This window comes from Aythya ferina (genome assembly GCF_964211825.1).
Source record: "Aythya ferina genome assembly, chromosome: 1".
Lineage (NCBI taxonomy): Eukaryota > Metazoa > Chordata > Aves > Anseriformes > Anatidae > Aythya > Aythya ferina.
This window is the reverse complement of record NC_140296.1, coordinates 1,821,588-1,844,290: the sequence shown is the minus strand read 5'-3', so window position 1 is coordinate 1,844,290 and position 22,703 is coordinate 1,821,588. Positions and strand designations below refer to the sequence as shown.

Sequence of the window (22,703 nt, the reverse complement as noted above, 5' to 3'; positions counted from 1 at the left end):
AGCTACGGCGGCACCAAACCCCATAAAAGAGGCAATTTGGACAAATTTTCCTGCTCTGTTCATGTTTTGTAAATCTCTGACTCTTTCAGAGCTCCCCCAATGATCATTTCAACCATTTTATTGTTTTTTTCCTGCAGTGGGAGTGGGGTGGGGATCAGCATCACGGGTAGGGGACGAGCCATGGCGCGTGGTTTGGGGGGATGAAACGGGGTCTGAGCCCCAAATCCTTTGGCTGCTGGTGGACAAAACGAGCAAATGGTGGAAGAAACAAGGGGAAAGGATGGATGGGAACAAAATAAAGGAGCCAACAGAGAAAGCCCCACATCCTAAATAATGAGCTGCCTGAAATGTGAGAGGGGCAAGGGCAAGAGATGCATGGGGCAGGCAGCGCCAGCGTCCCCATGATACCAACAGGGAAAAATCAGAGGGATCAGAACAAAGGAGGGAGCAAAACAGGGAAAAGGAGATGCTCCAGTCCCGGCCGGGCATGGAGAAATCAGTTTGTGGCTGCAGGAGGAGTTGAATTTGGCATTAAAAAGGAAGGGAAACGCTGCAGGGCCAGATTGCTCCGGGGAGCGCGTGATCCGCAGCGGGAAGGGGCAGCAAGGGGATTTTCGGGAGGTTTTGGGGGATTTTGGGGGGCCAACTGCCCTGTGGAGGCAGCACAAAGAGCAGGACGATGGCCCTGGAAGCTCATCCCAGGTCACAAATCTGGGTCATGCCTGAAGGTCATGCTGTCACCAAGAAGGTGACACACTTCTACGGGACGTGGCAGGCACCTCGAGTGCGACACCACAAGCACGGGGACCCGGGGGTCACCCGGGCTGATTTAGGACACAGAGCCAGGCTTGAGCCCCAGTGTGATTTTGGGGGAACAGCCCCCACTCCCAGGGGTGTAATTCTGGGGGAACACACCCCATCCCCAGCGATGTCACCCCGCTGATCCCACTGCTCATCCCAACCCAACCTCTCCATCCCTCAAGGACGTCGCTGCCGGCCACGGCCACGGCCCCGTAGGATCCTCGGCTGCCCGGGACCCGAGGCGAGGAGCAAGGCACGTACCTGGGTGTACAGGTTCTGCTGGGGATAGGCACTTCTGATGGGGTACATCGCCGTTTGGTACGGGTTCGGAGACGGAGAGTAGGGAGGGGGCGCGTTGTTGCTCTGGGTCGGTGGGACCTTGTAGGGAGTCCCCGCAGTGTACCCTGGAGCAGAGAGACACGAACAGCCTGGGTTAGGGGCAGGATTTTGAGCTGCTGAGACAACCGATTCAATAAATAGGGCTAAATTAATAGGGCTAAATTAATAGGGATTCAATTAATAGGGCTAAAACAATAACGATGATGCCCTTTTGCCTTAATTACGGGCTGGGTGGCTCGGGGCGAGCCGGGCTGCTTGACTCAGAGAAGTGTCCCCTTCTTCTCCCCATGCCCCAGAGATCACAGTGGGGCTCTCCAGACTGGGTTGTCCTCACCAAGAGTCATTGGTGGGTCTACGGAGGTCACCTTATTTTAATAGGTGCTGCTCCACCACCTTTGTGTCCATCCCAAACAAAGGACAACACAATCACATCAACTGGGCTGGCACCCAATGGCTGGAGGTGTCCCTTTGGGGCTTTTTAGCACAATTTATGTCAATTTGTGAGCTGCCCAGGCTTACAGAGTTACATTTTCCTTCCAGGAGCACTCGGTGTTATCGGCTCACGCTGCTCTGGGGCACATCGGAGATACTTGTCTGGTTTTTAAGGGACCTCCCTGGACTTAGGAGATTCCACGGCTGGGAGAAAAAAGGCCCCGAAGATTGCACAGGATGGAGAGGAGAAGTCAAGGCTCGGCACAGCGATAACACGTCTAAACACTCCAAGATAATGAACTAATTGACTCAACCAGCGTTCAGGGCAGCAATTAACGAAGGACGAGATTTGGAGGCCGCTAATAACGCCGCTTTATCCGCCCAGCGCTGAAAGGGCTTGAAGATAACGAGGAGCTTTCCAGGAGCTCCCAAACAGCCTCTCGCTGCCTCCTGATGACCGCAGATTGGGAGAAATGTGTTAATTAGGGAGCAGAGGGGCTGGGACCCCGTTGGTGACTCTGAACCCAACAGCTTGGTCCCGGTTGCGGCCTCCACCACGCGGCCGATTCCTGATGCCTCTCACCAAGACCCTGCCAGCCCCCAGGAAGCACTGAGAGCATCACCAGCCCCTGCCAGCCCCTGGAAAGCATCATCAGAGTGGGGAAATCATCTTCGGAAAGCCTTCTGTCACCACCTTCAGGGCATTGCTCCAAAGCCTTCCCCAAGCAAGAGCCTCTCTCCACATCCAACACGCAGAACTGGAGGCTCCTCGATCACAATCCTCCAGAAACACCACAGTGGCACTTGCAGACCAACCTCCAGCTCTTCTCTACAAGGGACTTTTTCCTGTTTTCATCTCATTTTTTCAAGCACAGACCTTGGAGGCTGTCGGTTCTCAGCACCACGCTTCGTTGCCAGAGCTACAGACGAGATCGGTGCTGCACGCTTACCGCTCCGATTGCTGACACCAAACCTTGCTGTGGTTCCCCCATCACTGAAACATGAACAATTTAGCTGCTGTGTTAAAAAAAATAGGGTATTAAAAGTAATAATCTGGGCAGGTTCAGTCTTCCTTGTTTATAAATCAGGAAAAAATGGAACAATTTGTGCTGTTTGCGGGTAAAAATGACTTGTTTTATGTTTTTATGTTTTATGTGTGTGTGTATTTTTTTTTTAAGTTTTATGGCACATGCTGATTTATACCACCCTCAGAAAAACACGTCTGACAGCTAATTGTAAAGCCTAATTACGACCATCTAACACCTTATTAGGATTAGAAAGTTCGCGTGGCCTGTGCCACCGCTGCTCCGTGGTTCAGCAGCGGGCTGGGATTTTAAAGGCAAGAGCGAGCGTTTAAGCTGCAGCTCCTATTAAAATTGCTGATTAAATCCCTCGTGCCACTCCAGGAATCTCACCCTCATTGATCCCGCATGGGAGAAGTGCGCTGAATTGCATGGGTAATTTTTTTCCTACATTACCACTACGGTTTGCAGGGGTGGAACAAGAAAAAATAAAAATAAAAAAAAGCTCTGTGATGAATTTTGTATCACAGGTTTCTCCCATTTCGGCATGAAGAGCATCAAAATGGGCTCTCAGGAAATCCAAGAGGTATTTTGGTATTTGGTAAACGCTGGGTGTCCATGCAGCAGCGAGGTCTGGGGCTTGGGGTCCGTGTGCCCTACAAAACGACCTCAATCCTTTTAGGGTTTGCTTAGGAGCAAAGATTCCCTTTGTGCCACCCACATACGTTGGCCAGAGCTGAATTTTGCAGCACTGTCATCCTGCAGGTGCAAGAAAATAAAACCCAAATGCAATGGACGGATGTTTGCAACCGGTTGGAGGTGACACGATGGCTCCGTGCCTGCGAGGTCCCTCGTGGTTGCGTGGTCTCCAGCTTGCTCCTGGGGTCTGGTCCTGCCTCTTCCACCCTCCTCCATCCAGCCTGGCTCTTCCTCCAGCAACGAGAAGCTTTTTAGAAATACTGCTGAGCAGGAGAAGGTGGATACTCACACCTTAGCCACGATGGAGGCACGTGTCCAGCCCCTAAACAAGGCTCTCACTGCAGGTTCAGAGCCCGTTCCAACCCTTGGGACCTCTTCTGCAGGTACTGAGCAGCTCCTGTTCATCAATCCATATTTATCTGTGTTCAGCGAGTGGCTCCAGTGCACATTTGTGGGCACTGCTCACCCCAGGACCATCCAAGGCTTCCCCGTGGCTCTCCTCCATCCAGCTCAGGCTCTTTGGTGATGCCCACGAGAAAGTTCTCAACGTCCCTCGAGAGCCTGGTTCGGAAAAAACCTGGGCGAAGGGGGATCAAACTGATTCAGGGTGCCCCATCTGAACTGCTCCTGATTTTACAGAGCTAATTTACTAATTTATCGTGGCTCCGGTGAAGCCAGTTGTGGCTCTAAGCCCAAAGAACAGCCCCCGGTGTGTGATAATGGCCAAAGTGTGCCAGGGCCAGGACGGTGCCAGGACCAACAGGGCATGAGGAGCAGATCCCATAGCCCTGAGCAACATCCCAGCACCCAGGGTAGGAGCCCCGTTTCTTCCCCTGCATCTCCTGCATCGGTCCTGGAGGAGAGCCCCAGGAACTGCTGAAAAAATGGGTCCTGTGGGGAGAAGATGCTGGCACCACAGAATGAAGACACTGCATCAGAAGATGAATGACTGCTCCCCATAACCCCATTAATTAGGTGGGACACAGAGCCCACGTCCCATGTCAGACCTGCAGCTCCTCCTCCAAAGTACAGCAGGGACCTCCCTGCCTTCCCAGTGCTTTTAATATTTTCCTTGTTATCAAAAAGAAGCCATAGCTCTTCCCCTAAACTCATTCTTTGATTTAATTTAGCAGCCAAAAGCAGCCTGGAGCAGACCCCCAGCCAGGGATGCCCATGCAGGGTGGTTTGTAGCGTTCCCAACCTCACCGAGTCACTTAACAGACCTTATTTTTCCCTCCAAATAAGCCTGGGAGTTTCTCCAAGCCCCAAGGGTGTTTAGAGGCACCAGTGGTTTCTTTTACATCTTTTTCTACCTGAAGTTTGCCCCTGTGCGTGGTCCTGCCTCACGCCTGCAGCGTTCCCCGTGCTATCCGTGTTTTTAGTGTGATGCCTCTGCTGGAGGAATTGCTTGGACCCGTACGGATGAGATTACACCTCCCGTGATCTGTAACCAACTCCCTCTCCTCCCACCTCCGCTCTGGCCGTTTGATTTACAAGGTGGGAATTTCACCGGGCTTCCTGGAAAGCCACGCGTTATTTTGGAATTCTCTTGCACGCTTTTTAAAGCTGTAAGAAATATTCTCCCCTTGGTTTTGCTACACGAGGAATGCTGCTAAAATAACGAGAGGGCTTGTCTGAATATGTCCAGGCTGTGCCCAAATGCTCTGCAGGAGCATCACAGTTACAGGTAAGCACCTGCAAGCAACCTCGTGTGGACCGAAGAGCCGAAACAAAGATCTTGGCCCTTCTCCAAGTGCCTTTTCCTCCTCTTAAGGAGCATAAGGAGGGTCAGGGCTCTCCTTTTCACACTCCTTCCCATTTTTAAGAAGTGCAAACAGCAAGGAGCGGGGACACACCGAAATCCAGAGCTCTGTGACGTCTTGCGTGGCAGTAGAGCGATGCTCCCATCCTCAGGACCCCAGGGACCTGCAGCACCCATCCCTCCTCCAGGGTTCAGCCCTTGGGGCAGGACACATGCACGCCCCCAGAATTATCCCCTCGGTTGCAAATGACGATGAGCCCGTCCCAAACAAACCCTCCCAGAGGCACAAGGAAAGGAAGGGAGGCAAACGGGCACGGAACAACCACGTAAAACCCCAAAGGAAAGGTTTATTTACTGAATGCTGCAGAAGAAGCCTGATAAGTTCTGTTCTCGGTCCCAGTGTCCACTGGGAGGTGGAAGGTGCCCTCCGTGGCACAGGACGAGGAGGTCTGTGGCCAGGCTTGCTTCATCAGAAGTGTAGCTTGAGCAGAGAAAGAAAAGAAATGTTAGAGCACCGAAGGCACAACAGCCCGCAGTTGTGTCACATTTGAGCCACTTGGCTGCCCTGCTCCCTTTTCCTCCTTGTTTCCCATGTGTGGCTGGTCTACACGGGGTACACGACCAGCGTGGGTGGCTTTGAGGACATTTCTGGGGACAGGGGGATTTTTGGAGCAGCATGCTAACACTGGTTTTGCACCGTAAGCCTATGTGAAATCGTGAGTTCCAGCCAGCAGATGCTTAGAGAGACACCCCGACCCTACAGGACTGAGGGGGCTCTGAAACAAGGCAACCTGCAACACGAGGCATCGGTGGGAAGCTCGTCCTGATTAATGAAGTAGTACTGATGGAGCCACGTAAGACAAGCCAGGAGAAATCTCAAGAGGCAAATGTTGCGGGATTGGAGAAGGCGGCACCAGCATTCGGTTATTTTGTGGGTCTTTGATTTTCTGAAAGAGGAAAATGTCTTGGACTTAACCACCATAATGCTAATTCTATGATCACGGAATCATTTAAGGCTGGAAAAGACCTTCAAGATCATCAAGTCCATCAACCTGACCTACCAAGTCCCATCACCAAACCACGATCCCAATGCCACGTCTCTTGAATGCCCGCAGGGACGGGGACTCTACCACTGCCCTGGGCATCCCAGTCCAACGTTTGCCCCTCTTCATGAAGAAATTCCTTCTTATATCCAACCCAAACCTTCCTTGGTTCAATGCTATGCCTTTATCCTATACCCAAATACATCACCAGTGCCACTGCCCTTGTGCTTAGGGCTGTCTGGAGCACGTCTATGGAGAAGCCCGACCTTGCCTTCATCCTTCCCCAAGCTTTCCAGGTCTTTTCCTCATTTATTTCTGAAACAGTGGAGCTGTCACCATTTTTCTGTTCCCACTAGTCTCAAATTTGGGTGTTTGCTCTCCTTTCAGGGCATTTAATTCCCGTTTCCTTTCAATGGGGCCGTGCGGCCCTCAGGTAGGCCCAGCCTCTGTTCAACCACCCGGGAGGGCCTCTCCTCACAGCTCAGCCCCTCCACAAGTCGATCCAGCTGTTGTTATAAAAGAAATAAGCTCTAGGTTTTCTGTTTTTGGTACGTATTTCACACACCCAGCTGCTGAGGAAAGCAGAGCGGGCGAGGGCCTATCGGTGCAGAAGCCGATGAGGGTGCAGAAGACAAAACAAGGCAGCTGCCGGAATCAGCTGAAATCTCCAATTTATGTCTTCTTTAAAGGTATTTTGGTTGAAATCGGAAGCTCGGCTGTTGACATGCTCGCTCGACACCAAATTATTGAATTCCCCAAGGTCTCCAGAGCTCAACGCCGGCTCTGCTCCCCTCGTGTGTGTGCTGAGTGGATTGGGGACCCGAGGGAGCCAAGGCAAGATGAAGCCCTGGGGTACTTTGCTGCTTGATTTTATGGACACAAAATGGTTGATTAGGGCTTGCTGCCCACTAACGAGTGCTCCCAGAGCTCCTCAGGCACTCAGTAAAGGGGTTCTGGGTCAAGAGCCTCGTGGAGGGGGGAAAAAATTTAAAAAAAAGGAACTTTGGGCAACGGAGATGTGATTTTGTGGTTTCATAGGCAGGGAACTGTGACAGCAGAAGCAGCCAAGCTCGGACGAAGCTGTCTGGGGCAGAAAGTGGAGCTGTTTAGAAAGGACACCGTGGCCTGAGGGAGGACGGGGGGTCCTTATCCTCCCCCGTCTGATGGAGATGCAGAAATGTGCTCCTCCCTCCTTATCTTCCTCCCGAGAAAAGCAGAAGGCTCTGGGAAGAGAGATTCAGGCTGTGATTTCTCCATCACCCCAGGACTGGCCATGCTCTGAGCCCACAGCCCCTTGCAAGGGCTTGCAGAAATAATTGCAGCTTTCCAACTGCTCTGCTCCATCTTCAGCACGCCGCCAGCTCTGAGATGAAACTTTCTTTCCCTTACGCTTTTATTCAAAACCAGATTCATTTTTGCTGCCCGGCTTCACAAAGGATTTAATCTCCGAAAGCGATGAGACGATTTACTCCGATGTTACACGGAGCCTTCCTCGGCGATTTCTCCTCTCCACATCAGACCCACATCACGGTCACGGCAATTTGGGCCCGATGTGGCTGGGAGCCTGTCCTTTACACTAAATCACCAATCCTCGGAGAATCCATCACTTAAAACTCCACAAAAAGTGAGCTACAGAGGCACCTCAGCACAATAATATCTCCTAGTCCTGCGCAGGAGCTACAGCTCATGGAGGTTATGATCCAACCATGACTATCCGACATCATTTGAGGTCTGTCTCCTCCTGCCAGTATCTTCTGGATTTGCTTTAGATGCTACTCATCGCAAAATAAAGAGCTTTTCTTCGTTATCTGCTGGCAAACCTCTTGGTGGGAACGGGTCAAGTGATGCCAGCTGAGCGTGGGGCTCTGTAGTGCTGGGGCCAGCCTCCTCCAGCAATGTTCAGGGCATGTTTTAAGTGGGAAAGAGAAAAAAATATGAACCAGTTGTTCCTGAAGAAAATTCTGTGTATTAACTGAGTGCAGAATCGCAAGGAAAGGACCAAGCAGACGATGTGGCATATAGAGTATATAAACCTCTTGCTCCCCTCCCTTATTTGTGATGGATATAGCCTTGAGCATTGTACAAAGCCTGCAAGAAGCTCAATTCCCCAGGCGGTCCCATCACTGTGTGCCTGAGTGCCTCGAAATGGTGGGAGCATTTGTTCTTGGAAAGCCCTGCAAGGCTCTACGGGATGCTCTCGCCGCTAGACTCCAGACGCCCACCCCAGGGGACCTACTGATGGCCCCAAATAGTCGGCAGGGAGAGGACGGGCGTCTCCAGAGGGTGGTTAGAGCACTTCAGTGGGGAAAGAGGATGCCTATAGTTTGCCCCTGCGGAGCAATATTTCCTTCTGGGTGGATCCTGAAGCAGGAACAAGGGAATGGAGAGCTCACAGCCTCCATCCTGTGCCCCAACGTGCCGACGGCAGCCACACGGAGCCGCGATTTCCTGGGCTGACGTGAGAAATGTCTGCTCTGCTCAGTCAGGGCACCACGGTAATGGACACGAAGCATTATTCCCTGCTGCATTATTAATAGGTACGGTCAAAGCAGGAGCCAGTCTCCACACGAAAAGTGCATGCCCTACTTTCAGGAAAATAAAAAGCGCACGTTAATGAAGGAAGCTAAAACAAAACAAGCAGCTCAGGAAGACAGAATGCCTAGGAGGGAACAGACACACGGCTTAATGAAGACATACATTATCTTAAAAAAAAAAAAAACTGGCATGCCTTGTGTCTCTGCAGTAGAGTGATTTTAGGTGCTCGTTTTTCCATACTAGAAAGGGATTTTTGCAGTAATACCGTCCGAAATAGCCAGGCTTGCTGCAAGCACCGGGGTTTGCAATGCCAGTGTTTCACAGTCATCTTGTGACCCTCCTCGTGTCTCTCCCTCTAATAAATATTGAAAAATGGGAAAGAAAAATCATGCAGTGAGGAAGAAAGTGGAACCGTGTCATTTCAATGAGCCACGATGGCAAGAAATTCATTCCCTTGCTTGACTGGGGCTCCTTTTGCTGAGCTTCGCAAGCAATGCAGTTTCTGTCTGTATCTATTCCTTGGAAAGGACTGATTTAAAACAAATCGGTGAAGAACTTATCATTCCTTTGGCGGCAAACACTTCACTCAAATGTTAACAAATATCCACTAGAGACCTGACTCTGATGGAGGGAGGATTCAAGGCCAGTTCCAGTTACCCATCTCCTCTTCTCTCCCTGCTGTTGTTGGACCCGGAGGGGCCAAGGGGTCTCAAGACCTCCCCAAGTCCCTCTCCAGGTCTCACTGCACTTCCACCCAAGGGAATTAAATATCTGGGCTGCTAAATCGTTTGATTTCCCATGTGGATCCCAGCATCACCGTGGACCTCTGTCAGTGATAACCCAGCAAATCCAGAAGCCCCAAGCCGAGGATGCTCTCCCCACCCTTTCCAACCTATATTCCAAGCAGCGTTAAGGGGCACGTTTGCATGGCTAACCTCCATAAAGAGTATCAGATACCCCAGCGGATGAAAGTCGGTTTTGTGATTGCTCCTTTAATGATCCCAAGGGATTTCTGCCAGCTCGCACAGCCACCACCCAGCCCGGGAGGCCTGGAACAGCAGCGCCTCGTTGGCGGCTGGGATGCGCTGGGGAGCAGCGGTTCTGCTGGGAACACGCAGCGTTGCTTTCTGCAGCCAGGCAGCTAAAGGCTCAGCATCTAAACATGCTTAAAAAGGTATTTGGAATTAGCCTGCTGTTTGCGAAAATCGCAGATTTTAAAAATAAGAATTGATTCTTTCCGAATCCCGAGTGTGTTCGGCACGGACCCTGGCAGCACGTTCCTTTCTGCGGCCGGGTTGTTTCTGTGAGGAAAATCTCACTGATTTCTCACATTTCCAGCCTCCTGGGTGACAGCAGCTGATTCAATTTGAGGAACCGCTCCTGGTACTGACACAGGCGGCTGGGTTCAGCTCAGCCACCGAACCACACGATTGCTTTCACTCGATTCCATTTAACGCAGCCGAGAACGCCGCCCACGCCGTCACACGTACACACCGATGGGATATTTTGTAGAGCTTATTTTGCTGTTTGTCTCTCTAAAATCGTTAATTTTCTCCTTTAGGTTTGTTTTCTGTAGACTGCTGACCTGGGGGGGGATGCTGGGAGGTGCTGAGCGGGGCCTGTGCCTGCTTTTGGGAGCTGTTGGCGTGGGATGCGCCACCCTCTACGTTTTTCAGAAGGGTCCGGGCCATGATTGCAGCCTTTTCTCTGCCTCAAAAGATTATGTGGAAAGACAAGGTCCTCCCTCGTGGGATTGGGGATGTCTTTTCCCCACTTGCTGGCCTGCTCTGAGCATCCCGACCTGCCAGTCTGCGGAGAGCATCCTTCATCCCAGGTGCACACCAACAAGCTGAGGGCTCCAAACCGAGCCTCTTACAAGATCAATCCCAAAATCCCGTGATCCCCCACTGCCACGCCACTAAAATATTTCAATTTTGAGGTTGTTTAGGGGGAGGACGGACATTTCCGAGCCGGAGGAGCTGGGGCTGAGCAGCTCCGGTTTTAATCCGCGCCATTTCCTCGCTAATGCGGCGCTCAGCCCTGCTCTGCCAGCGCGCTGCGAGGCGCTGGAAGGTTTTTGTTCTCGCTGGAAAATGGCCTGTCAGCTCGCTGGACTCCGGGATCTTTCTAATCTGGAAATTATTAAGAGCATTTTTGAGAATCATAAACAGAGAAGTGAAAATGGAAATGTCACGACGGCGGCGAATGCGCTCCTGACGGAGCATTAAGCCGCCGAACAAAAAGAATCCGGCGAGGGGGGTGACAAAAATGATCAGAGGATTTTTATTATTTATTTTTTTTTTTTTCGAGAAAGAAAGTCGGCAAAGATTAGGAGAGCACTTCAGACGGGCGAGTCGGGAAGTGAACAAAAGGCTGAGTGGCACAAAGAAGATTGACCAGGGCTTTCGCTTCCCCTTTCACATCATGCAAATCTAAGGCAACAGACGATTATTTGCATCGCTTAAAAAAAAAAAAAAAAGAAAAAAGAAAAAGAAAAAAAGAAAAAATCGGTAACTCAAGCCTTAATTAATCTGCAGAACTGCCTGCTGCAAAGTATTGTAGTGATAAAATCCAGCCGGAATCAAAGCGAGGGGAGGTTAAGTATCTTTAATGAAAGGGAGAACACCCACAGCCCCGGCTGCCAGCACAAAGGTAGGAAAAATCAAAGTCTCCGTGGTTTTGTGCTTGTGAAAGCCGCGGACTAACGAGGTTCGGGGCAGATTATTCCACGGCGAACAATGGCAAGGGGACTTCTGAGGCTGATCTGCCTGGTTTTGGGGAGAAGAGACCAGTGTGGGTCTGGTGGTCAGCCGAGGATGCTCGGGGAGGACAAACCAAGGACTACAAACCCAACCCTCCTCGGCTTTCCTCCCGTCCCCATCACGCTCAGCATCCTCACACGTCCCGGCAACAACCTGTGCCCCCTCTGGGAAATTAAAAATTGCCTGCTCAGACCCAAAGCAGCCCCAACGTGTTGATCAAGAGGGCGGGAGGAAATATTTTATCTCCTAACACCGAAGCATCCCTTCAGGAAAACGCTTTGCTCCTGGAAAAGGTGCAGCGGTGTGTGCTCAATGCTCATCCTTTGAGCCAAAATCTGCCAAAATCTGTTGGTCCATGAAAATATGGGCACGGACGGAGCCCCTCACCCTGGGTCTGCTCTTGATTTCCTTCTTTGGATCTTTGTGATGCTCGTTCTGCTGGGCAACATTAATTAAATGGACTTCTCCGGCTGTTCTTGCTGTTTAGCGACAACCTACTAAAAACACATCCCATAAAACATCATCGCTGATGGCCCCTTCCCTATCTTCTCTGTAACAGTTATCTGAAAGTGCTTCCCAAACCCCTTTGGGTTCCTGTTTCTCGTGAACACGAGGGATGCCCCAGGCAGGATTCATCTGAAGCTCTCCCCGTAGGACAGACAGACGCCCATGGGAGCCTGTCCCCAAACGGACGGGCTAACTGCCCCCCTGGGGAGGTTGGAGACCTGATGTTTATCCAGCTAAAGGCAGCTGCATCTTCCCTAACGTGGCAGTGGCTGCAGCTGTTCAAAACAGTTGAAAATTTCCAATTTTTTTTTTTTTTTTTAATTTGGGAAAATTAAACAGAGCCGAAATAGAAACTTTCCAGGGGAACGTGCGGATTTCAACGAGTTTTTGCAAAGAAAACTATTTTCCTTGGCAAGCCACGCGGCATTTCTGGGGTTTGTGCCCACGGGTTTCCTGATGGGAGCTCCAGAATCCCAAAAGGGTGCCGGGGATGTCCACAAAGCACCTCTTGGCCATCCCCTCGAGCTGCTGCCTGCACGAGGAGCCTGCAGAAACCCCTCTGCTGCTCCCCAGCCACTCGTTTTTCTATAATGGCCAGGGCAATGTGTGCTTACATCACCTAGAGGCTGTCCTAGAGGCACAAGAAAACCACAGAAACACGACAGACCCCTCACAGCCTTCATTTCACGGCTTCATTTAATAACAGCAGCGAATTCAAACCCAAGGCCGTCAGCGATGTGCAGAAGACAGCACCAGAAGTGTTTTTTTTTTTGGCAAGAAACCCCTCATTCCTGCTTCATCAGCCCTGGAAAGCACCCGAGCCTGGGAACCCACCGATCTGATGACAGCCGAGAGCCTGAAAACTTGGCGCTGGAGAGGAGGAAGGGTTTAGTGGGACCGCCACCAAGTCCTGCTGTGCACTGGTTTCACGAGCATCCATTTCCCTCCGGCTACCGAGCACGCCGCTGAAAGGGTGCAAAGTTAAAATCCCTCAGCTCTTTCAAGGCAACGTGCTCGGAATAAACAGCTGGGACAGCCAAGGAGTCAGGGAATCAACCCCAAAGATGAGGCATTAATTCTTCATCTCCGAAGTCTGCGTGGAGATGGGTGAGCAAGACTTCTTTTTTCAGCCCTTTTTCATAAAAACCGTGAAAAAAGGCCCAGTCCTGATTTCAGAAACGCTTTTCAGGTCACAGTTCAAACACTGCAAAAGCTTGGATTTGACCTGTGTGACCGCATCCTTTGAGGAAAACGCTCTGATAGCACGCCACAGCTTAAAAAACCCACAGCTAATAAATAACGTTCTGATCTCGAGGCTGCTATTAAATAGGATATTTCCTTTTTTTTATACTGCACTTCACTTCATTTGCTCCAGGTACGGGCACAAAACAGTTACATTTTGGAAGTGCCCCTTAGCACTTGGGTTTCTAACGTCCTGTGCCATGCAAAGCGGCTCCCAGCCCCGGATAATTTTGCTGAAAGCAGGGAATTGAACCATGCTCCAAAAACTCAGCAGCACGAAGGCAGTTGCTTGGTTCTTCCAACGGGCTGGGACACTTAAAAATGGGCTTGACTTCAGCTCCATTATTTAACGAATTGGAGCCTAAGAGAAGTCTTCAACTCCAGAGAAAGACTTGTGTAAAGATTTCTACGTTTGGGCTCGAATGCAGATCTTGTCGTGGGTAAAAAAAAAAATAAAGGGGTTGATGGGGGAATTCCTATGAGAAATTTCTTCGTGGAGATGATGGGGAACCCTTTTTCCATGAGAGGAGCAGCAGGGCACAGCCTGGGTGCAGGGATGGGACCAGAATTTGTACCCACATGTAAGGTTTCCCTTACAAAAAAGAGAGATGTGGAGCAGCAGGGAGGGGAAAGGACACGAAGACATGGCATGGGAGACGAGGGCACCGAACGGGGCACGGTTGCTGACATTTCTACAGCTATAACACGAAAGGGGAGAAAGATAAGCAGCGAGAAGGGGAAGGCAATCTCGGGGAGATAACACATGGTATGGTCAAGAAATATTAAGAGCTGTCAGAGTGCAGATATCACAGCCACTGTAAAATTCCTGGGATGAGTAGTAGGATACAATCCTACTAGTTTTATCCTCCAGGTAGGATAAAACTTGTGGGATACAATTCATTCAAAAGCACTTTGCAACACGGAGAAGCATTCCCAAGGTACGGCGTGAAGTTAAGGGCAGAGATATCAAAGGAAGAGCTTAACCCAGTCCCCTTCCCTGGTAAGAAGGACACAGAAGGTGTTTGGGTTTTTACACCAAATCCTCCTGCAGGCCCTGTAGGGCCTCCATGCACAAAGTGGTTTTACCTGGGGCATAGCCGGGGCTGCTGGTTGGGTACATGTTGGGGTTGTAGGCTGGGGCCGCGGTGGGATATCCCGTCGGGTAACCTGCAACGAGAGAAAGAGAGAGAAATTCATCACGTTTTTGACAACAACAGCAGCAAGAGAGGAGAGGAGAGGAGAGGAGAGGAGAGGAGAGGAGAGGAGAGGAGAGGAGAGGAGAGGAGAGGAGAGGAGAGGAGAGGAGAGGAGAGGAGAGGAGAGGAGAGGAGAGGAGAGGAGAGGAGAGGAGAGGAGAGGAGAGGAGAGGAGAGGAGAGGAGAGGAGAGGAGAGGAGAGGAGAGGAGAGGAGAGGAGAGGAGAGGAGAGGAGAGGAGAGGAGAGGAGAGGAGAGGAGAGGAGAGGAGAGGAGAGGAGAGGAGAGGAGAGGAGAGGAGAGGAGAGGAGAGGAGAGGAGAGGAGAGGAGAGGAGAGGAGAGGAGAGCATCCCTGGAAAGGAATAAACAGTCCGTGGGAGCAAACAGGCCATCGGCACAGGTGAGAGGTGGAGCACTGACGTGTTCCCAGTTGGCCACGGTGTAGGAAGGATGATGAAGGTGCTCCATGTGATATCATCAACATACAGCCTTTATTTCCCTAGAAAATGAGGGCGATGACCAGAAAGCAGGTCATGGGCATGTTCGACGTGCTCTGAAGAAAGCCACCATGAAAACACACGCACCGCATGCAGAATTCAGCTCCAAAAACCAGAGGCACAGCTGGAGCTGAAAGGTTTTCCTTGGCTCCTTGCGGCCGTAGTAACTTGACGTGTCACTTATCATAACTTTAACCTCGGCCTCGCAGGTTTAGCTAACCCTAAATGGCAGGAAGCGAACAATTCCTGGTGTTAAAAATATTAAAAAGCAAACCTAAACTGGGAAATGATTCTGTAACTCCTCCACAGCCTGGTGCCAGATTGCGGAGCGCTCTCCACGGAGAGCAGAGAGCACTTTGCACGCGGACAGCAGAGCTCAGCACCCACCCGAGCGCTCGGTGCTTCCATTAGGCAGAGCTTTTTGCTAAAGGGGAGGTAAGGACGTTGCAGGGAAACATGCCAGCCCTTATATTCACCCCTCACTGCACAGCTGCCATCCTGGGGAGGGAGCCGATTACCTGCCAAGCCACCTGGAAGGAACACGCACGGCAGCGCATAGCCTTTGAAGCCACCGTGAGGTTTTAATGGGCAACTTTGGAGCAGGTTACCGAGCATCTTCAGTTCCCATCATCTTCAGTCGGGTCGGTCACAGGGAGTTCAGGGGAAATCAGGCAGCTACGTGCAGGCTGGGGCAGCTGGAATCACCGGTGGGTAGGAAACCACTGCACACCGCGGGCACGCTGCGCTGGAGAACTAGGCAGAATGGGCCAAATTGGCAAAGCCAAGGGAAAACAAGGCTTTTACAGACCGAAAACGGTAACACTCAAATAACTCCATCCCTTCCTACATGTGTAAATCCCTCAAACAGACCCAACGGGACATGGGTATCTCTTCTCTTCTCTTCTCTTCTCTTCTCTTCTCTTCTCTTCTCTTCTCTTCTCTTCTCTTCTCTTCTCTTCTCTTCTCTTCTCTTCTCTTCTCTTCTCTTCTCTTCTCTTCTCTTCTCTTCTCTTCTCTTCTCTTCTCTTCTCTTCTCTTCTCTTCTCTTCTCTTCTCTTCTCTTCTCTTCTCTTCTCTTCTCTTCTCTTCTCTTCTCTTCTCTTCTCTTCTCTTCTCTTCTCTTCTCTTTCTTTTTCCTTTTTCTTTCCTTCTTTCTTTCTTTCTTTCTTTCTTTCTTTCTTTCTTTCTTTCTTTCTTTCTTTCTTTCTTTCTTTCTTTCTTTTCTTTTCTTTTTCTTTCCTTCCTTCCTTCCTTCCTTCCTTCCTTCCTTCCTTCCTTCCTTCCTTCCTTCCTTCCTTCCTTCCTTCCTTCCTTCCTTCCTTCCTTCCTTCTTCTCTTCTCTCTGCCTCTTTTCCCTTCTCTTCCCTTCTATTCTCTTCCCAAGGCAGCACTGGTTCGACAGCAGACTCCACGAACCTCCAACATCCTTCCACTGGCTGCTGGTTGCCAGCAAAGACCAGGAGGAAGTAATTAGCACGCAATTCACACCCCATCTTTTTTGCTTTATTAAATACAAGCCAGAATGGATCTTTCCTCCCTCTTCCCCAACAGCAAGACAAACACGCTGCAATTTCTCCCCCTCCCCGTGCCCCCAGCACGCTGTTACGCGACCAGATGCAGGTTTCCAAAACCCGGCACGCAGCCGACTGCTGCAGCAAAATTTTGAAGTTCATTTAAATAAATCTAATTCAACAATCATGACCACTGTACTGGAATAAATGGCTGTGTGTTCTACCCTCTCATTTTCATCAGTGATATATTTGGCTTCTAAATCAGGTTAATTAAAAATTGCTGTGGTTAATGCTGGATAAGCAGCAGTGCAACAGATTTTTCTTTTTTTTTTTTTTTTAGACTACATAAAACTACGTTGTCAACGTAGCCGGGAATATAGAGCCTTTTAGCAATCAGGAAGCTCCTCGGAAAGTTATTTGCAGATCCAGTGATTGCAAGCAGAGCATTAATGATGAAGATATTAAATCAGAACTATCCCTGCCTGCCCTCTGCTTCCTTGGAGGATAACCACTGATTTCTGCATTGCGCTCACCGCTCTGGGGTCCTCCTGCGGCCAGCCCGACCTCAGCAGTCCCTCTTTGCCTCCAAACCAGGCGTATTTTCCATATTATTCCCTCAAACTGCATTTCTACACAGCAGCTATTCACAGCTCCGTGGCCTGGCTGAGGCTGGGGGCACCCCTGGGTGCTGCTGCTCACCCCCTGCCCCGCAAGCCCGAGAGCCCGACCACTGGGTTTTGCCTCCCCACACATCTCCAAAGCCCCTCACTCGTAGTTTGTGGATGGTACATGGATGATGAGCAATGGCCGCACGGGAAACCAATCCCTTTCCCCTTTTCTTGACAGTTTATCCCCAAAAGAGGGCCTGAATCGCGCAGGAGGAACCCACGAACCAACGCGTTCAACATTAGGTTTATACGTGCAAAACCAGCCTGAAATAAATCAGACCACGTTCCTTCGGGGGCCTGGGGAGGGGCCTGCACAGGAAAGCTGTGGCTTTGGGTAATCTTTTCCATACAGCCAATTATTCAAAGACCGCGTGGTTATTTCGGGCAGGCGGAGACAACCGTGTATTTACACGTCTCCTTTCTCTCTTTGGGGTTTAACTTCTGCTCCGCAGGGCTGCCTCTTGCTGATTTTTGTTGTTTTGAAAGAAAGTCACGGGCATTTTCAGCATAATTTCGTCTCAGATAAATGCCATTTCTACCGAGGGAGCTTTAGGAGGTTCAGATGTGAAAGGCTGCAGCAGGCTCAGCTCGGCTCTGCCGTCCACTCTGACCCCAAAACCTTTACCATGTGCCCACCTCCAGCACAACACCTCTCCTTTCCATCATGAGGGTAGGGAAATGAGCGTGATTTGCTCCTTTTTTTGGACACACCGAAATATAAGAAAGCAGCAGCACAACCGTGGCAATTTGGGGCGAGAGGAAGCGTGTTTGTGAGCCCCCGGCGCTCAGAAATCGCCGGGTTTAAAAATACATGGGACATTTTTACCCCGTATTTGCCTCCTGCTCTTCAAGCCGTCACGATTTATGTTTGTTGGCTCCTCTTCCTCCCCGAAGCGACCACGAGCCAACATCCTCAGGAAAGCCACAGCTGCAGCTCCCACGACGAAGCCCGGCCCCGGTGACCGGGGTTTGGGAGCGATTTTTGGGAGCCCAAGTGGCCGCATCCTGCTCTGATTGCCCCGTGGCCACCCTAAGCCCCTGTCCCTGCTGGTGACCCTGCTATATCTGCCTCATCTCATCACCTTCAATCTGCAAAATCAGCAGCACAGAGGGGGAAACCGCTGGCTTGGTGTTGATGATCTTCAAGGGATTCTTGCCGGAGGCTGCGGCTGGAGATATGGGAAGGTCAGGGACAGAAAATATCCTTTATTTCGTACTGGTACAGATCCACATGTGATGGGACCCCCAGCTCTGCTGGGGCTTGGGGCCCCATCGCAGCAGCGATAAGAAAATCGGATGAAACCACATTGACCGGGATTTATTAGATTCCTCAGAGAAGAAATCAAAAGTTGCTTCCCTGCTTTATTTTAATTTCACATCCTCTCCACAATCAATAGGAGCAGGAAACCGAGCTCTCTTTTCATGTTCTCCCCGAGGAGAACACGCAGCACCCCGGCGCTGCGCAGCACCGACTGAACCAGTGTCAAAATTACGACGCAATAACCTTTAATTTTTCATGTATCCCTAAATGTTTCTGTAAGATTATTTCCAGCTCTGCTCCATCCTCCTCGGTGCAACGCCGCTTTTGGTTCCTGGCTTTGAGGCTGCAAGCCTGAGCTATCCTCTCCCTTTTTAATGCACACACCTTCAGGAGACGTGCTCGGAAAGGATTTTAGGGAATAAATTAATAAAGCGTGGCTCGCAGAACCTCCAAATGTTTTTAAGCAACAGCTTTGTTTAGCCCAGGCCCCTTTGTGATTACACTGGGAAGAGCCCTAGCAAAGCAGTCGGCTTGTTTTTATTTCCAGCCCTGTGTTTCTGTGCTCGCAACCAGAGACACGAGGCTCACCGCAGGCTACGAGACGTGTCTGGAGGGGGTTTTAGGACAGCTCTTTCCATCCTGGCAGCTTTCTGGGATGGTTTATCCCCTCCTGGCAGCGGTTCCCCTGCGGCCGATGCAGTTCTGCACGTCAGTAGCGCACATCGGTACAGCCAAAGGGATGGCTTAGGATGACACCACTGAAAGGAGGAGCTCCTCTGAGGTTAACCAGCACCTCAGGCAGGCTGCGAGGCTGCCTCTGCAGGCTTCAGGTGGCATCGAGCTGGAATTTGGCCACTTTTGGCCACGGTTCCCCTCGCCCCTACCAAATGGCATTTCATTGATGCTTCTAACCGTGTCACCTGCTGTGCGTGAGGGTGGAAGGGACCCTGGCGTCCCTCTGGTCGGCTCCATCTAGCCTTGATGAGGACGCACAAGTTAGAGGAGGAAAATTGCAACACACTCAAAATAGTGAAGAATATTGTGTATTAATTAATTCATATTAAAAAGATTATATTAATAATTAATATTAAAACAATACAACCAAAGGTGGGGGCAAGCTCAGCTGCCCCAGACGTTAAAAACTGGAGCAGAGCAAACACTTTGGGCTAATTAAAAAAGGAACCACTAACGTGATCTGAGCCTATTATGCTGAGCGGGTCTGGCTGTCTCGTCCCAAAGTCCTTTTTAACTGGACCTGGGTGGTTTTGAGCTCGCCCGTGAGGCCAGGGTTTGGCATCTGCCAGCAGCACCCACGCGGTGCACCCACCTCAGCGCCATGCAGCAGATCAGAAGTGTTGGGAGCACCCAAATAACGTACCAGCCATACTAGTGCCAGGTCTCCATAGGACGTACTCACCTACTCCTGTATCTCTTGGAGAAGAAAGGACACGCAGTTTGCTTCTCTTTGGCTAGGGAGCCCAGAGAGCCAGGTCCTTGTTTCAGGCTCCCACTGATGAGTGTCTCAATTAATTGTCACTTCCAACGCTGATTTCCAAAACGTGCCGTTTAATTTCTCGAGAATAGGTCCTGTTGGCCGTTATCTGATTACGGCTTAAATTGCTACAAGCAGCCCAAATTAATTTACAAGACGAAATATTCCCCTTCGCTCTTCTTCCCAGCGATGCTCGGGCGGCGATACGCCCCTAATGGCAGCTGTAGCGCCAGGATTTGTACGGGGACAGATAACAAAGCCCCTTATCTGGGCGCAGGACGAGGCTCCGTATAAAACCCATCGAACCACTGTCACCAAGGACCCCGGCGAGCTGCCGTTCAGACACTCGCTGCACTATCTCTTGAGCCAATTAATGACCAACATCCAAGGGACTAAAAACCCGGGCAGCCAGGCAAAACTGTCCATAATGTGTAATTCGCTGTTCCGAGACAGATAAATTCAGGGGCCGTTATATTACTTCTCTCTTTTAAAACCCTAAACACCTTCTGCCAGCTTGTTCCCGCTGAGTGATTGCGTTTAAGCTGCAATAAGTCCGGGAACATTTTGTCTTTATGACCACCTCTTCGGGTCACCCATATTAAGGCAAAATATTTCCACCTGTAAAACACGTCGGTATTTTAAGTCCACCCATCGTGTCTCGTTCTTTATGGCTCAGAGGTTTAAAGAAATTTTGTCCTCCCGTTCCGTGAGCTTCCCCTGCTCACTGGGAGGACGCCGTTCCCTTCTGCAGCCCTGGCACAGCTCAGTCCCCGATTTTTTGGTGGCGAGCCCTTTGTCACAAGTGGCTCGGGGCTCTAAGGGTGCTACAAGCTGACCAAATGGCTGCACGTGAGGCTGGCAGTGTGTTTTAAAAGGTGTCACCGTCCTTCAGCTGGAACTCGGGTCAAACTCGACGCTAAAACATCAAGACGGGTCTCGTCCATTAGGTTTCACTTCCCCCCGAGCTCCATTTGGCCTCTTGGATTTTGAAAGGCAAAGCTGCTGTACCGAAACTCAAAGTGTGCATCCCGTGATTTACAGGGTTTTCCAAATCAAAGCTAAATCCAGGCGCAGTCCACACCTCCTCGGGGCAGAGCTGAAGCCCCACCAAACTGATTTTTACTCCCTTTCACGCCTAACATATTAAATGACATGAATCTAGGGGACGCCCTTTTTGACAGCACACAATCCGAAGGATGCCAGAACCTTCTCTCTTCTTCTAAGCCCACAGAAACGGAGCAATGGCATAAATTTCTGGGGCGAGCTCTCCCCAAATGTCGGGCACGGTGAGGGATGAGCATCACGGCAGCGCCGGGGCCAGGTTTCGCACAGCGTCCCCTATTTCTCCTGCTGCCCCATCACTCATCGCCCTGCCGTGGAACCACTCCAGCCCACTCGTGCTAACTGGCTGTAAAAATAGAGGAAAAGCTGAAAGCAAGGGTGGAACCGTTCTGAAGAGCGAGTTAATGGATGGTTGAGAATCCGGCATTTCTCAGGTCTCCGAGGATAATAAATACATTCATTCCCGTGAAAAAGTGCCACCCCCTTATTACTGTTTCAAGCCTCATCAGACCAGGAGCAGAGCAGTCAAACGAACATGGATTTGCCAGGCACAGAAACCATTTTAAAAGAGATTAGCTCTAGCATTTGATGACCTGCTCACTTTCCTGCAGACCTTTTTTTTTGTTCTATTTCCAGCTGATACATCCTTTTTTTTTTTTTTATATATAAGCATCACTTATTTCTTGCTTGCTACCCATGGCCATGCAGAGCCACTCGTCCTGGGGGCTGTCAAGGCACCTGCAGCCTTTCTGGTGGTGGTTCCTGTGTTTAAGCACAGTACAGACCAGTGGTCACAAACCGTGCGAAATTCTGCATGGGATGCGTTATCGAAAGAAGGTTTTTGGAAAAAAATGGAGCCTTCGAAGGAAAAATCAGAGCCCCACAGGCTGGGTGATGCTGGGGGCACCCCTGGGTGCCGCTGCTCGCCCCCTGCCCCAGGAGGGCTCCATGGCAGGGCCCCCACATTTTTTTTTATATAGTTTGTCTAATAACATGACCCAAAAGGTGCTGGTGATCTGTGTGCAAGCTCTCTGAAGGATTTTTTCTTACGTAGCAAGCACAACTCTGGAGACTGCCTGGGTAGATGCTCTGCAGGCATCACAGGCACAAGCGTACTTCTGCAGCCTGCAGTATAAAAAAAGGAAAAATGCAAGGAAAAAAAAAAAAAAACTACACGAATCTGGCAAAAATATTTTCTTTTTAGGACCATCAAGCATGGTCGTAAAAATATTTTCTCTTTAATAAAAATAGATTAAAGAAATATTTTCTTTTTATGACCGTTCCCCTCGGTTTTGCATCCTGGCCGTGACCAAAAGATAAAGCAACAACCAGAAACCTCCCAGGCCTCGCCGCATGGCTTCAGGAAGCGTTTGCATGAGGAAAACTCATCCTGAAATCCGGCAGCAACTGTCCGAAAATATTAGCCCGGGAAGTTGGGAGTATTTAAGTCACATCCTATAAATAAAGCACAGCGACAGCGCTTGACAGGCCGTCAATCACTATAACTCCTGGGCAAGAGATATGTGTCACAGCCCCCGTTTTTAGACAAGAAGTGGGAGAAAACTGCTTAGGTCAGGCGCTATTAGTGCTCCCTGCCACTATTTACTTCATCCTCTGTTTCAGTAATCCAAGGCAAGATATGAACGGTGTTTTATTGAGGAGAAAATAGAGATGTTTGTTGCTCCAAAGAAAGCGTGAGCCCTCCATAACGAAGTCATTGCATTGGGTTTTTAAACCCCAAATCGCAATGGCCACTGTCAGGGGCAGGATGATGGGTGAGAGCCCTTTAGTGTGACCCCATAGGGCTGTGTCCCAGGCCCTACAGCCCAGGCCTTGTGTTGGGACAGCTGGTGTTGGTTGTTCCTGACCCAG

At 50.4% G+C, this 22,703-nt stretch overlaps 1 protein-coding gene across 5 annotated transcripts in view; it reads right to left on the bottom strand.

Annotated features, from left to right (window-relative positions):
* FAM168A (family with sequence similarity 168 member A) overlaps positions 1-22,703 on the bottom strand; it is a 171,314-nt gene that overhangs the window by 2,300 nt on the left and 146,311 nt on the right. For 4 of the 5 annotated variants that reach the window (XM_084494652.1, XM_084494653.1, XM_084494654.1 and 1 more), the window contains 3 exons: positions 14,231-14,311; positions 5,411-5,536; positions 1,063-1,205 (listed from right to left, as the gene is read on the bottom strand). In XM_084494652.1, coding sequence (XP_084350778.1) covers positions 1,063-1,205; positions 5,411-5,536; positions 14,231-14,311 — 350 coding nt within the window. The remainder of the gene's footprint in view (positions 1-1,062; positions 1,206-5,410; positions 5,537-14,230; positions 14,312-22,703) is intronic. The other variant, XM_084494656.1, reaches the window with a different exon arrangement.